Below are 15,904 nucleotides of genomic sequence, written 5' to 3' on the forward strand. Positions count from 1 at the left end.
GGTCAAACATGTGTAAGCCAAAGGTTTGGATCGTTAGGGTAAGGGAGAGTTACCAACAAACGTGGTACAATCGCTTTGAAAGATGTCGACTTGGGTCTGCGTCGAAGGAAGAAAAGGGGTGCGAAATCCAACCCGCTCCGACAAAACGTGAAGACGAAGACGGCAATTTGGAGAATTAAATAAATCTTGCGGAGCAGCAGGCAACGCAGATGACTTCCTGATTTTTCTTTCCCAAGAAACGCTCCTTGCCAACACGATTCGAGGTGGGAAATTACAGCAGGCGTTGCTTCCTTGCTCCCTTTCTTCCTCCAGTCCGCATGACCAGCGACAGGTCCTGACAGCATGTCCGTTTCGGAGTGGTTGTCGTAGCCGGATAATGCAACTAACAGCAACACTCCAATAGCTCACCGATTCACGCTAATCACACATCACTTAAAGCATCTCAAGCGACAACCTCTTAAAAAAGAACATGAATCATAAACATTAGGTATCATAACTATCGTGAGAAGAAAACACCATAAACTTCCACCACTTCCACCACTTCCCCCATAATTTAGTACGCAATCATGGTGTTAAGACCATCCAACTCTCTATCCCAGTTCCTGTGCTGGGCAATGGCAAAGAAGAACTCGCCCAAGAAGCCAGCAGCACCCTTGGCAATCTTGACCGTATCCGTGAAGCTCTCAGGCTTGACCTGCTTGAGGGTGACAACACCGTAGCTCTCGTTAACCTCGGTCTCGTTGCTGACGGTGACTTGAGGCAGGGCAATCGCCTTGGCCACGAGGTCAACCGCCTCGCCAGTAGCGCCGATGGCCTTCAGGTGACCGAAAGCCTCACGGATCCAGTGCAGAGCACGACCGTTCTTGGAGAGCGCCTCGACGGCCTTGGCGCCGCCGGGAATGAAGATTGCGTCGACCATGGTCGAGCGGAAGCCCTCGAGGTGGTGGTGGGGCTGGACGGTAGAGCCGTTGGCGGCAGTGACCTTGGAGCGGCGAGTGCCGATAACGAGGGGGATGGCCAAGTTGGCGGAGATGGCGGCATAGGCAGCGTCGTAGGCGACGTTGTCGTAGCCATCGGCGATGATGATGGCAACACGGCGAGACTTGATGGTAGGGGCCGCAGGAGGAAACTCGGTCTGGCTGAGCTTGATGGTCTTCTTGCCGTGGTTGGGGTGGTCAGTGGTAGTGGGAGCCTCACCGCCAACCATCTCGGCGACGGTCTGAGCAAGACCGAGATCGATGTCGGCGAGACGCTGGACCATGCGGCCATAGACAACAGGGTCCTCACAGTGGTCGAGCTCGAAGCCCAAGGCGTTGATGATGTGGTTCTTCTCGATCTGCGACATCGAGTTCCAGAAGAGCTGGGCCTGGCTGTAGTGCTCCTTGAACTTGGAGCTGCGGGCACGGGCCTTGATGCCAGCTACCTTCTCGGCGTACTCGAGGTAACCGCCCTCCTTGTGGGAGGCGGGAGGGCAGGCGTCGAAACGGTTGGGGTAGTAGTTGACGGTGCCGCGGGAGATGGTGTGGCGCATGGCACCGTCACGGTTGAAGTTCATGACGGGGCACACAGGGCGGTTGATGGGAAGCTCCTGGAAGTTGACGCCAAGACGGGAGAGCTGGGTGTCGAAGTAGGAGAAGTTGCGGCCCTGGAGAAGAGGGTCGTCGGAGAAGCCAATGCCGGGAACGACGTGGCTGGTGCAGAAAGCGATCTGCTCGGTCTGGGGAAAGAACTCGTCGGGGTTGCGGTTAAGCTCCATCTCACCAATGTAGCGGACGGGGACGAGGTCCTCGGGCCAGATCTTGGTGGCATCGAGAATATCAAAGTCGAACTTGTGCTCGTCCTCCTCGGCAATGGCCTGGATACCAAACTTCCACTTGGGGTAGGCGCCGTTCTCAATGGCCTCCCAGAGATCCTTGCGATGGAAATCAGGGTCCTGACCAGCCAGCTTCAAGGCCTCATCCCAGACGAGGGAGTGGACACCGAGCTCGGGAGTCCAGATGAACTTGACAAAGTGACGCTTGCCCTGGGCGTTGATGAGAGTAAAGGTGTTGACACCGAATCCTTGCATCATGCGGTAGGAACGGGGAATGGCGCGATCACTCATGGCCCAGGTGAACATGTGAGTGGCCTCGGTGTGGTTGAACTGGAAATCCCAGAAGTTGTTGTGAGCGGACTGGGCCTGGGGGACCTCGTTGTGAGGCTCGGGCTTGCCAGCGTGGATGACATCAGGGAACTTGATGGCGTCCTGGATGAAGAAGACGGGGATGTTGTTGCCAACGAGATCCCAGTTACCCTCCTCTGTGTAGAACTTGGTGGCGAAACCACGGACATCACGAACAGTGTCGGCACTGCCCCTGCTGCCGAGGACGGTAGAGAAGCGCACAAAGACGGGGGTCTCGCGCGAGGTATCGGTAAGGACCTTGGCCATTGTGAGGTCTTCGGCGCTCTCGTAGACTCTGAACTTGCCAAAGGCACCGCTGCCACGGGCGTGGACTACTCGCTCGGGGATTCTCTCGTGATCGAAGCGCATGATCTAATGACACAAGGTTAGCAGGCGCATATGGAAGGATAGAATGTGACTAGTAGAGACGTACCCTCTCACGAGCAAAGGGGTCCTCGAGGAGGGAAGGACCAATCTTGTCATCGCTGACGATCCTAAGCCAGTCGTCGGCCGAGGTCTGCTTGACACCATAGTCGGTGGTGAGGCGGGCATCCTTGCCAGTCTCCTTGAACTCGTTCTTGAGATCCTCAATCTTCTTGCTGTCGGGGGCGCTGGTGAGAGCCTCCTTTGCCGACTGGGCGGCCTGGCTGATGATGTTGGACATTGTGGGATTAGACTGCTGGAGAATGTGTTCTGTTGGTGGTTCTGCTGCAGGATCTAGAGTAGGATAATGCAACGCCAGCCGTTGCATAAATTAGGTATGAGGAGGAAGAAAGATGGATGGATGGAATGGAGAATTAGGAATAGAGAGAGTGTCTCTGTTTCTGTAAGATGAAAGAGCGGCTGCTTTTCGGGTGTTATGTATACACATTTACAGACATGACGTCAGAGCATGATGGTGTCAGTGCATCTCCCTTTACCTAACCTCCCACTTCCCGCAAAACCACAAACTAGACAGACATAGGAAGAGACGCGTGTATCAAACAGCTTGGATTCACTACAAATTCCTGGCTTCGAGGCCTGGAACGGGGGAGATCTTGGGCGATCAGGGCAGCCATTGCGGGGTTCGTCCATTCTGTCCATTCCTAGGAGAGAACATTTGGCCAGGAACGGACATGTGTCGGAGACCTCGGTGGTAGCTTGACTTGTTTTCTTGCTGTTGATTCAGTTTGGGAAAGTGTCCGAGATGATCGAGATCTGGAGGAAGAGGAAACATGGGAAAGGGAGAAAGACGAGGCGGGGCGAAGTTGATCGAAAGGGGAATGGCACGAGTTGAAGCTGTGATGTCATTGCTAGGGGATCAAAGTGGGGTCGAGTGTCCAAACATCTGCCATTGGATTTCCAATCACAGCTTTTGTCATTGTTGAAACCGGCATTTGCCAGGGACGAACCGGACATCTGGAGATTGTACCTTGCAAACATAGTTCTTCAAGAACACTGGACGTCGCGGTCCGTGGAGGTGATGATTTTCCGGAGGTTTTGTCCGTCTTCAACGGCGGCGCCATGTTGTGAGGTGGGATGTTAGAGAGCTATGCGGCTGTTAACGCATAAGGTGAAAAGATGCGCACAAATCTGTTAGCGCACTCCTCTTATCCTATCGTGTCTTGTCCATACCAGCTGAGCCCGGGTGGTCATAGCTCGGGTGGTCATAGCTCCTTGCTAGCTTCAGGCAGGCAACGCGAATTCGAACTTTGTGATTGCAGCAATGGCCCCAAGTCCATATATCGAACAATGGCTTTCTCAACCTGTCATTGCTCCTCCTAACGACTTTGTTCCTTTCCGAAAAGTCAACCGATATTCGACCGAGTCGCGGACACTTGTGCAATCAATGGCTCTTACCACGGCACCTTCATTTCAGAGAAACCGACCTCCGGAGCGGCCCGTGTCACAGCCCCGCCAGCACAGCCGACACGGAAGACAATCGAGTACTGACAGCACAGTCCGATTCTGATGTGATGACTTTCTTCACTTCCTTTTGGATTCCGCCACTTCTATCATGAGTGTTTCCATTCGTTGAACGGCCTCTTTCAAATACAGCATGCCACTATTGCCTGGGTTTGCCTGGTGGTTATCGACTGCGCAAACCGTCAGATCGCTTGCTGTGTTTGGCCGTCTTGTTAGCAAGAGAACCTCAAGGGCACAAGGTTGGTGCGCGCCCTGTCAAGGTTTGTATCAGAACTCGGCCTCAAGCTCGCTCAAGCTGCGATATCTCTTCATTCAGTCCCAAAATCATTTACACTTTTAGTCCTGTCCGCATTTCCCTGTTGGTGTGATGCAGTTGGGCCTTTTGTCTTTGAGCTAAGCGAGCTCCGCCTCAAAGCTGCCCTGAGGCTCATCGAGTGCTGTAGCTACAGTGCAGCAGGCTTCCGTCGTCAACGCCAAGCTTCAGCTCCACAACATGACAGTCTAGAACATCAACACCATGCTTCCCTCCCCTTCTACATACACCTTTTCATTCAGCTGGCCGATGAGACAGCCACACTCGAACTTCTGTACTCCATGGCATACCAGAGGGCGTTTTTGGAACTCTTCGATGTCAATATCTCGAGTCATCAGACGACAGCCATCAGAGGCTCACCAACATGGCCATCCCTGTAGCCTTAACAGCGCCAAGCTGACGACCCTTTGAAGTCACCTTACCCTGCGACCAACGACTCCTTCATCTTATTTTCCCTTTCTTCGACCTTACTCGGTTTCAGGCGTTGGCCTTGGGAGTATCTAGAAGTCTAGGACCTCATGTCGTCCCATGTCTTCCGACTTCCTTACCCGCGCGTCTACCCATACCGTGGCTTTGATCCTTCGACCCGGCCGCAGAAGAGTCCCCGCCCGAAGGTGCATCTCAACCGCTTTGGACGGGAAGGCATCTAATTTGCTCGAGGCGGTCCAGCAACTACATGTCCACTCGACAAAGAGTGTTAAAGCCACATCTGCCTGCGGGTGGCTTGATATCATGGGCAGGCTAGATGTGAGGTTGCGGCACAGAAAAAATACTTGATGTCGCAACCCGCATCCGGAGGAGCAAGTGTGCCTCTTTTTCATGTTAGTGTCTCTTGGTTGCCTCTCTGAACGGTGGTCTTCAAGCGCCTTTTGATGTTCCAGAGTTGAGGCCAAGAAGAGGCTCAAATATGGCATCAAAAAAGTCGACTCAAGTGCATCTCTTCACACATCCAAGACATAAATGTCATCACATTTCCCAGACATAAATGGCACAAGGCAACCATTTTTCCCTTTAATGCAAGTCGACCCGCTATCGAGGTTTGCCCGTTCCTGTCCGACACCTATCATTCGCAGACACATGGACGCTACTGCATGGTGGCTCACTGGTTGATGTCCTGCATGTTATCGTCCACTTCCCTGTCGCCAATCCGCCACTCCGCGACCTTATAGAGGCAACAATACGCCATACCCTACCCTCACTGCCCTGTTATACGTTCTGTTGGTATCCAGACCAATAGGATAGCCTTCGCAAACAACCAGCACGCATTTTATAACAAGCTGGACCCCCGACCTCTCTTGCTCTCTGGCCCTGGATCCAAGGCTTGGCCGGATCAACCCCACTCCGCTTGTCCCGCATCACTCCCTTTCTTCAAAGAGTCAACGCCCAACTCCGGCACATCATCCCGGTCAGACACCGAGCCCAAAGGCATCGATCTCTGAGCGCCAGCACTCGCACTACAATTGCATCATGCCTACGGACTCCTTCGATACGAATCGGCGACCCCGAACTAACAGGCAGTCGACGACTGAGAGTCTACGCCGCGGTAGAGGCCCTCCAGTATGCAATGTGCCTCATTGCAATGGCGCAGCACTATTCTTTACCGGGCCTGATGATAAGATTATTCTCTCACGGCACTGTAAACGACGTACGTGAGGTCTTGGACAGCATCTCGAATTGAATCCCTCGACTAACGTGTGAGGATCTATAGACACATGCCAATGGGCACATCCACCCTACGATATGAGCTTCTGCGACAACGCTGTAGAAATAGGAGATGAGTTCTGTGATCAGCGTAGGACTATCACCACACTCGTTCCGTTCCCACCTTCATGTTGACTGACTCTTCCCAGACCGAAAACTTCTAACATGCGCATCCACAACGCAACCGTGTCTGCGGCAGAGGGAATATGACCATGTTGCCGATAGTGTGGATCCAACGGCCTCTTGGTTTTGTTCTACTCATCGATGCGGCCATGACAGGTGCGAAAATGAGGGTAAAGGCAGTGACCAAGATAATCGGCGATGCGACAAACACAAACAATGCAGTGTGCAAGACTGCATGTCACCACCAGACGTTCAAAACTACAGTTTTTACTGCAAGCAACACACTTGCAGAAGCGCCCACTGTGCCGGCGTCGCCAAGAAAAACAACCTGTGCACGGAGCATCAGCTATGTAGTCGCCGATCATGCGACAAGCCTCGATATATACCCGATGAAGGACTCGACGACATGGATGAAGACCCATTATGCGAAGCACACTACAAGCAGAACGTTCGGTGTGCGAACCCAGATTGCAGACGACCAAAGGAGAAGGGAAAGGGCCAATACTGTTCCGAGCATGAGTGCAAAGCTGGAGAGTGTGCAGAGGAGAGAGGCAGCTCTGGAAGTCCTTACTGCCATAAGCGTGAGATATGCTAACAACCACCTCTCATGATCGTGAACTAACCAACTTGATAGATCGCTGCAGGAAAGATGGATGCCCTAACCCTCTCCTAAACACCGGCAACAGCCCTTTCTGCCCGAAACATACCTGCAAAGTCCCATCATGTCAACGAAGTACCGCATCGGCCAGCTCTCCTCACTGTGAGACTCACACCTGCAGCAAGCCAGACTGCAATAATCCCGTCGACAACGCCGCCAGCTCGATAACCCCCGGGAAACCATTGCCTCCCCTCTGCAAGGTACACAAATGCAAGTTTGCTTCCTGCTCCGAAGAAGCGACTCCCATATCCGAAACCACTGCAGGTTACTGCCTCACCAAGCACGGGTGTGTCGAGGCCGACTGTCCGAAAGGCCGACTATACGATGATCAAGGGACTCCCTTCGAACGATGCGCTGATCATGAACGGCAGCGATGGAAAGACGCGGGAAGGAAAGATGCTGAAGAGGCGCAAGAGGCGAAGGAAGATGTCAGGAAGAGAAATGAGTTGAAGAAGGAAAGACAGCACAATGACGAGAAAGAGGGATTGAAGAAGGAGATCAAGGAGTTGAGGGATATAATCAACGGGCCACACGGGTTCGAGGCCTTCAGGGAAGAGCTGGAGGACTTGAGAAAGAGAAACGCAGAGCTGGAGGACATTAGGCTAGAGAACGCAGATCTACGAGCCGAGCTCGAAGGTCTACGGGCAGCTCATGAGACACACCAAGCGAGGTTACGAAAAGGAAGAAGACCCTCGATGGCAGCTCCCGGACCGGGGGGATACGCTGCGTTCGGGCTACCGGGGGGTCACCAATTCCCAGGGCCCGGTCCCATGCTGATCCCCACCATGAATGGCAGTAAAATCGGCAGAGAATCTCCCACTGGCCGGAGCTTCCGTGGCAGTAGTGCTTGGGACACATCCCGCGACTCCCTCCTTTCACAACAGTACGATGATCACGACCATCCTTACTACTCCGAAGAAGACCGCGGCGGAACACCAACAGACATCTCGTTCGACCACAGCAGCGAGCATGACCCTTCCCAACCCCAACGGGGTCGCATCCGTGACGTATCCAGGGACTGGCGAGAGCCACCTACGCCCGGGCGTGAAGCGCGTGGTAGAGATGCCAGAGAGCTAAGGGATAAGTCAAGAGGAAGAGTCGGAGGCGGGACCACCGAGACAATCAAGGATGCAGGAGCGGTAGCACGAAGTCCAAGGGATAAGAGCAAGCCAAGGCGAACGAAGAGTAAACATCGGGGCACAGCAACCGGGGGATACGGGGCTTTTGATACTATGAGGAGACGGAACGGTGCGGGATTGAGCCAGTGGCAAGGGGATGCTGCCGCGCAAGCACAGGCACCGCCATTGTCGTCGAGGAGGTCAAAGACTTTTGGAACTGGGACGGCAGGGAAGCCGAGACCGGTTAGTATGATGGCGGGGAGTGTTCCTGATGCGTATGCTGGAGGCTATGGACATCCGATACCTGGGCATACGGGGTATTGGGGGCAACGGGGGCACGGGGAGTTTTATGAGAGTGAGGAATGAGCTGGGGGATGAGACCAACGGTTGGTATTGGATATCTGACACGCCTGTAAGACTGGCTTTCGTCCCCAATATTGTGCTTTATTTGAAGTCCTGTTCCGTCGCCAGTCGTTCATTCCCCATGATCATGATGGGTTCTATGGTAGCCACTTTCAGTCCTGCAGTACCAACCGCCCTTTCCTCGTTGGGATGCAGTCAATTCTGATTTCGGATGCTGAACACACCTTCCATGCTCTGGCAACGATTGTGACAAGGGCAGTGTTCTGGGCTTGGAACAGTAGTTCAATTCAGCTAATAAACTACTTTGGTCTCGAAGGCCTTGTTGACCCTTTGAACCTTCAACCAAAGGCTGGGTTTCAAGGCCTTCTTATGCCAAAGAGGTGTGGTACGTACTGAGGTGCGTACCGAGCCTTGTTGCCTAATGCCTCGAGGTATCTATCTAGCGGTCTTCATGTGGATCTTCCTGAGTGCTTTTCACCCATTCTCCTTTTTTCCTCTAGCCTAGGCCTCTGTCCGGTCGTCATTATGGCCCAGCAGTCACTGGAGCTGCACGTACGCATGCACGGGCTGACCTGTCTTTCATGCACATTGTATAATAGTGCATATCCCACCATGCCCCTAACGGTGCCCTCTCGTCCCGTGATGAAAGGGGAACCTCAGGATGATGCTCAGCGCCATCGGCAGTCAAGGCTAATGCAAAGTGTTGAGGTTCTGTTAAGCCTCGGGAACATCTAACCCAGAACTGTGGGCAAATGTCCGTGTGACAACGATCAGGAATCAAGCCCTCTGAGAACCGGTTGGCCAGTGGATGTTTGCACGGTAAGTTTCATACCACATTGACACGTTTCTCCCAAAACATCACGCAACTGTTTTCGCGACATCCTACTGGTACATTCAACCTCACGCATCTTGGCCGAAAGGCCTAGCTCCGCGACTGGAGGACCTACCACAACCCAGCCTCGACCGGATCACGAGCTACGTCTTTGCCGATGACCTTCCGCATGTTGCCGACACGAGCGAATATAACCAGACTCGCACCAAGCTGTCCCACTTCGCCACGGTCTCGAAGACATGGTAACTGGCCGTCGAACGCCTGCTATGGACAGAGGCAATGCTGGCGATGCCAAAGCTGGACGTGATCGAGATCTATCTGGGCCGCCGAGGGCCAGAGTCCGGCGCAAAGCCCTTTATCCGGTTCAACAACAAGGAGATGCTTGCGCAAAGAAGGTTCTCCTTGCTCGGTGAGGGATTCGAGCGCACGAACCCCTGACCATAAGGGTCTGACGGTGGGAAGCAGGTTTACGGCACGGGGAGTGGCGCCGCTTATCGACTTTGGGTGCCAGTATCCAGAGCGTTCTGTTTACCGCATTTCGTTGGCCGGGTCTGGTCGTGCACAAGCCGTGGTATTGAAATGGGCCAAGTTCCTGTGGCAGAATGTTGGGGAAGTTTGGATGGAGGAGGAGAGGAAGGCCAGGAAGAATGGCGAAGGCAAAGAGATCTCGGATATTGGAACATGGGTCGTCGACGAACCCAGGATTCCGTGCTGGCTGATCACGTTCCTCACCGCGGACCTCAACCCAGAGCTCATCAAAGATCCTTGGTCTGATGAGTGTGAGTTCAGACAGGAGGTTGTTTGGTGCGGAATGGACTGGGAGAAGTCCGTGTGTGGAACTTTGAGTCGGGATAAGGATCTGTAAAAGGGGGGCAAGAAGGCTTATCATGACGATTGGAGCATGGATGATGAGCAGCTTTTAGGCGAGTTAGAGAGGAAGTATGTTGTGACGAACCGTTACAAGCACAGGAGTATTATCGCTGGGATAGAACAATAGAGTAACGGAGTAGTAGCCGAAAGGTACTGGTAGATTGTGATAGCTATTGCTTGCTGAAGAACCGGTAACAAGAGGCCGGGGAAGGCCTTCTTTTATACCGGTCTTCAGGGACCCGATATACTGGACCCGTGGACCCGAGCCTTCGTCTCGGGTCCCCGGGACTTCGGGTCCGATCTGATTGGTCGGCTAGTCTAGTCTCCATGATTGGATCGTAACATATGTTCCGAGATTGAAGAGCCGGTTGTTGGAGTATGAGCAGAAGAAGGGGGAGAAGAGAGCAAGGGAGATGGATGAGGGGGTGGATGAGGAGGAAGACCGGGGTTCGAAGAAGCGCTTGCTGTGAGGGAGTCGTAGATGAATTGGAAGGCGGACGAGATAATCATAGGTTGAGAGTGAGGGGAAAGTGGTTGAGGGAGAAGACGATTATCACTCGGAGCTGGGGAGGACCTGAAGGAAGCCACGTAAATCTGTTGACGAATTGGCGTTTAAACGGAACATTTGTTACCCTGGTGGGATGGAGTGGAAGATAGTTATATTTGAGACCGGTTGTTTTGGTTCTTCTGAAGAGGCGGAGAAAGAAGACGGTTGATGGAGTAAACGAGGGTGGTGATGAAGAGTGGCAGATGACGCTGGAGCTGAGGCCGGTGAAGAGGAAGCAGTTGGGATAGGCAGTAAAGCTGTAAGGGAAACTGATGTATGACGAATGACATTAATCTCTAGTGTATGAATTGAAGCCCATCGTTTCGCTGGTAATGTTCGTCACTGACCGTAACTGACATCCAGCTGTTGCAAGTTTGTGGCCGAATACTCTCGAGACCGTCCATTCGAGTCCCCATTCCCTTCTTCCGCCATTGTACTCCCCCTATTCGTATCTCCATCACTCCTCGGAAGCTCAACTTCCACTAACCAAGGCACCAACCCCGGAGCATACGGAACCGCCGCATTCACAAACAGTGTCTGCTCAGCACCCCCCTCCTTTTCCGGGTACTCCAAAGGATAATACCCATCCCGAACAATCTTTTCCACCTTATCCTGCTTCCGCTTCCTCTCCTCTTTCGAATCCTTCCACCCCTCTTCCACATCCCTCCGATCCACCAACACGGTCATCTCCGCTTCTTCCTTCCCCTTCTTTTCCTTCCCGTCCTTCCCATTAAGACCTTGCCCTTCGTCTGACAGGGGCCACCTAACAACAGCAGCCCCCCACGCCTCATGAATATGTCCAAAAACATGCAATTTCGGCGTCACCTCCCTAACCCGCTCCCACAACTCGACACTCCCGCACGACTGTCTCGTCAACCGACTAACATCCAACACCCCCCTCGGTGGTCCATGACTAACCACCAGATCCGCCTCCTCCGGAATCTCAAAAACGTGTCCTTCCTCAGCAGTGTACTGAAACCCCTGACTTCCAAACGCTGGTGTAGCCGGACTTGCATATACCACTAATCGTGCCCCGTTGGCGAGGTCAAAGGTGTGGGTTCCCTCCTCAAGATAAAAGATGCCGTCTTTTCTAGCTTCCTCAAGCAATCGTTTCGCTTCACCTACTTCTCCCAATCCCTTTCTCCTGGTCAAATTCCCCAGCGCAGAGTTTGATCGGGTGGCGACGTATTGGCTGTAAACAGACAAGTCCAAAGTAAAATCGTGGTTGCCGGCTATTATTAGTTTCAGTTGGGCGGGGAGTTGGCGCAGGTAGGAGAGGCAGAGACTGAATTCGGAAAGGGCCGAGGAGTTGGTTATGTCGCCTGCGTGGATTACTATGTCTGCGCCGCCAGGGATGGAAGGGACCGGGAAGGGAAGGGGGGTTTTGGAACGGGAGCGGATGTGCGTGTCGGAGAGGAGGAGGAGGCGGGTTGGGATTGTTGATGGTGGTTTTGTCATTGACGATGAGGTTGAAACTGACGTCGATGCCGTTGGGTCGGGTAGGCTGGTGGTTGATGTGGTCATGTTCGTCGTTGATTGGTTGTGGCTTCTGTATGAGGGCGTCTTGTGAAGGATCAGGTCGGGCTCGTGGCCTCTCCTGAAATGGTATACTGGATGGACGTGGGAATCTATAGTTGAGTGCTGATGGTGAACTGACAGTTTGAAGGGGTGTTGTTGACGTCGTGACACAGATGGTCGTTGTCGTGTGAATCGGTCACACCCGGGACGTGCTGGATGACGTAAGGTTCCACTGTTTTTGGTGCTTGTGGTCCACTGTAACTGTTGTATTTGGACCCCTGAGATGTGCCTGAAGCCCCTGAAGCGTTGTTAGGACAACGGACAGTTTGATAAACAATGTTGCTGTAACCGGTCGATTTCTGAAATCCAATGGTGCTCATGGTGAAAATTTGACAAACTTTTGAGCTTTCAGCTGAGCTAAGCTCTGCGTCGCTTTCAGTTGTTTCAGGCACGTTGGGGCTGACACCTTCAGGGGCAGTGGCGAGGGTTGAGAACGTTGTCAATGTCGGAACGTCCCCATGTGAGTCCGGGACTAAGGGTTAGGGTCTGTGATGCTGTACAACCCTTGAATGCTTGCAGATGGTCGTGCATTGCAGTCGCTGTGCCCGTCTGACCACGCGGCGTTGCGGCTCAACAATGGAAATCCGCCGAGTTGGAGGATTGTTTCCATTGAACAATTGACACTTGTTCCATTCCTCTCAGCTTTCGTGGATGTTTGTTTCACTGGGCGAGCAAACACATTGCTTGAGCGAAACAGCCCCATCACGCGGCTGACCGGGCCGCCAAAAGACCCGTCAAGGATGATGGCTGACAGTCTATGGCGGCTGGCAAGCTCGCACGGAAAATCCCCCAACAAAACCAAGCTGGGACCCCACAATTGACATCTCGAATCTCCAACTCTTGGTGCCCGCAGAACAAGGACAGCAGCCAAAGCACAGCTCCGAATTCAGGCCCCGACACCGTCAGCGCAGTTCACCGACCAACCGACCACCACCCGTCACCCTCACCTTCCCAATACCGTCAAAATGGCTGCCGTCGTCAAGGCCCTCAACGCCAAGATCAGGAGCAATCCTGTGGCCAACTACTTCTGCTCGACCCGTACGTTGTTGACTCTCCTTTGGTCGCATGCCCTGTGTTTACCCGCAAGTTGGGCGAGTCCCGTTGCCCATGGTTTCCCCGGCAAAAATTGGCCCGATGCCCGATCATCGGACGAACTCTTTTTCTGTCCACCACCACCACCAGACCGCACCGCTCACTCACCTGCATTTCACCCACTCATTCCCTACATCCTCACCATATTACTCGAATATCATGAAGCCTTGAATGGGATCAGACTTCATATCTCTTCACCGGTCTCATTTGCTTTCATATCAGTTGGTCTCGGAAAATAAACAAATCCCACTGGCGATCCATGGTCCGCAGCCATGACGTACAGACATATGGGGGCCGTCACATCACATCTCCTCCAACTGCTCTACCAACCGCGGTGCTATGCCACTGCTATCTTGCATTCGGGATCATATGCAGGACCCATAAACTTTGTGTCACCATTCATTCAACCACTGACTGACTGATGTTTCTTTCCTAGACTTCTGGGGTCCTGCCTCCAACTTCGGCATCCCCATTGCCGCCGTTCTCGATACCCAGAAGAGCCCTGAGCTGTAAGCAATCATCTTCTAACAAGCTCATCGGCCATGGACACTAACTAACCACTGCCCAACAGCATCTCTGGCCAAATGACCGGTGCCCTCACCATCTATGCCTTCACCTTCATGCGCTACTCCCTCGCCGTCACCCCCCGCAACTACCTCCTGTTCGCCTGCCACTTCGTCAACGCCGGCGCCCAGCTCACCCAGGGTTACCGCTACCTCGACTGGCACTACTGGGGTGGCAAGGACAAGGCTGTCGAGAAGGCCCTCACTGCCCCGGTTGCCGCCGCTGCCGTTGCCAAGTAATGCAGGCCGCCTGCATATTGGACGGATGCTGCCAACAGTGGTCAGTGAACCGGGATCATGAAGGCTAGGACGAACTGGAGATTAGCCGTTGGTGGTTGGTCTGTCTGTTGGGTGAGCATTTACCTTGCGCGTGTCCTTTGACGACGACAGCCAGCCAGCGTGTAATCTAGAACTTTCCCCTGCTCCTTCTCGTTCTTCTTTCGATCTATATCCATGATGAGGTGATAGACAACGCACTTGACGAGACTTGACAAATACCTCTACAGACACACCACCTTCACTGCCAAGCCCCCTTTCATCAACTGCTTCTGATATTGATCCAAGACTGGACCAAAAGAACCAACAAGATGAGCCACACTCGGCATATGATACAAATATTGGCGCATGTACGAGATATCACGCGCTTCCACTCTCGAACCAGACCAGACACATGCTTTTTTCCGTCTTCTCACATTTGATCTTCACACTCATTCCTTGGCCAGAGCCAGAGCTTGACACCTCCAAAAAGCACGATCTGTTCTTTTTCTTCCCTTCCTCATCCCCAACTGCTCCCAGCTCTCTCGTACTCCACGACACGACAAGGGTTACATCGGTTGGACCCACATGTTTCGCTCCTTCGACTCTTGACGAATGTCAAATCATCCAGTCAACTGTTGATTTTGCCCAATTTCCCAATGTCCGGTGTCCGGTGTGTCTCACCTGCGCTATCCGCCAGGAACCAACAGCTCCAGCCTCCAGAAGCCCCAGTGGCCCAGCCGCCCAGCCGCCCCAGCGCTACTCATTCCCGTGTCCTGTCCATCTCACGACCTCCCTAAAATGCCCCAACCGGTCGATGCAGTGAGCGGTGGTGCGGATACCATCCATCCACACATCCACCGTTGTTCCGCCATTCCCCTGTTCCGCCGTTGGAGATATACTAGCAAACTCTACCTATTTGGTACTAACCATGGCACTAACTACTGCCGAGGCAATGCGGTACGGGCAATAACGCACAACACGATATGCACGGGCGATGAACGTCAACCGTCAACCGTGAACGGAGTGGGTGAGTTGAGATGTTGGCCGGCGTATCTCCGTGCACCTCCGACCCTTACTAGCTGCCCATCAATTCGTTCAAGGGGTGCTTGGGTCGGGCCATTCCGTCCGCTTCCGCGGACCCGCGAGAGGCGCGCGATTAGGGTAAAGGGGGGCCACCGGCCGTGGACCGTGGAGCGCCCGGCCGCCCCCATGCAATGCATGCAAGCCCTGACGACTGGACTCCAGTCTGGGGTTTTGTGTAACTTCAGGAGGGCTGGCCTGTTCCACCTGTCAGGAAGTATGGAAAGCCGGCGGTTCTATCGACGGTGGTTGTGGATGTGGATTGAGCGTTCCTTCCCGGTTTCAACACGAACAGTGAAATGCACAGACTCGACATTGACAAGGAAATGGAGAATACCGAGAAATACCAGCAGCCCCATCGCTCCAGTCGGAAGTGTGAACTGTCAGATTCAAGGAGACAAAAGTGGAGGTGGATGGAGGATTGCTGAATTCTGGAGACGAGGAGCCGGCGGCGTAGTGGGCTCATATGGGGTCTGACCGGTTAGCGGATCAAGAAGGTGATAAACCCCTACAGTCACTTTCACTGTCACCGTACTCTGGCCATTGTGCAGTTTCTAACGGTAAACGTGGATAGGCGAAATAGGCGAGCCAGGCCGAGAAACGCATATGCCCGGGAGCACTGACGTTCACTGGATGGACCGCCCAGAACGAACTTTCAGATGCCAAAAAAGCCAGGGAAATTAAAAAGCCAGCTGTCGAGCCTCGCAGTCATGCAGTTGGCTTCCTTCCCTGGCGTAGCATC

General features: G+C 53.5%; 3 protein-coding genes across 3 annotated transcripts; 1 reads left to right on the plus strand and 2 right to left on the minus strand.

Moving 5' to 3' along the window:
• Window positions 1-163: 163 nt before the first annotated feature.
• On the minus strand, window positions 164-3,389 carry SMAC4_04557 (uncharacterized protein). Its single transcript, XM_003345277.3, has 2 exons — window positions 2,595-3,389; window positions 164-2,533 (listed from the first exon to the last, which is right to left on the minus strand). The coding sequence occupies exons 1-2, from the start codon at window positions 2,910-2,912 to the stop codon at window positions 554-556; spliced, it is 2,298 nt and encodes a 765-aa protein (XP_003345325.2). The 5' UTR covers window positions 2,913-3,389; the 3' UTR covers window positions 164-553.
• Window positions 3,390-5,399: 2,010 nt separating this feature from the next.
• SMAC4_04558 (uncharacterized protein) lies at window positions 5,400-8,563 on the plus strand. Its single transcript, XM_024655653.2, has 4 exons — window positions 5,400-6,024; window positions 6,088-6,171; window positions 6,230-6,784; window positions 6,838-8,563. Exons 1-4 carry the CDS (start codon window positions 5,847-5,849, stop codon window positions 8,343-8,345), a joined length of 2,325 nt encoding a protein of 774 aa, XP_024511505.2. The 5' UTR covers window positions 5,400-5,846; the 3' UTR covers window positions 8,346-8,563.
• Window positions 8,564-10,874: 2,311 nt separating this feature from the next.
• Window positions 10,875-12,115, minus strand: SMAC4_04559 (uncharacterized protein; the record flags this gene model as incomplete). Its single annotated transcript, XM_003345279.2, has 1 exon — window positions 10,875-12,115. One exon carries the CDS (start codon window positions 12,113-12,115, stop codon window positions 10,931-10,933), a length of 1,185 nt encoding a protein of 394 aa, XP_003345327.1. The 3' UTR covers window positions 10,875-10,930.
• Between the last annotated feature and the right edge of the window lie 3,789 nt (window positions 12,116-15,904).

The sequence above is a fragment of the Sordaria macrospora genome, chromosome 4 (genome assembly GCF_033870435.1).
Source record: "Sordaria macrospora chromosome 4, complete sequence".
NCBI lineage: Eukaryota > Fungi > Ascomycota > Sordariomycetes > Sordariales > Sordariaceae > Sordaria > Sordaria macrospora.

Bases quoted from the DNA above. Each gene is read 5' to 3' on its own strand.
- SMAC4_04557 (XM_003345277.3), bottom strand. From the start codon at position 2,912: ATGCAACGGCTGGCGTTGCATTATCCTACTCTAGATCCTGCAGCAGAA. The intron at 2,534-2,594 runs GTACGTCTCTAC...TTGTGTCATTAG, and splicing joins ACCCCTTTGCTCGTGAGAGG to ATCATGCGCTTCGATCACGA.
- SMAC4_04558 (XM_024655653.2), top strand. From the start codon at position 5,847: ATGCCTACGGACTCCTTCGATACGAATCGGCGACCCCGAACTAACAGG. The intron at 6,025-6,087 runs GTACGTGAGGTC...GAGGATCTATAG, and splicing joins CTCACGGCACTGTAAACGAC to ACACATGCCAATGGGCACAT. The intron at 6,172-6,229 runs GTAGGACTATCA...GACTCTTCCCAG, and splicing joins AGATGAGTTCTGTGATCAGC to ACCGAAAACTTCTAACATGC.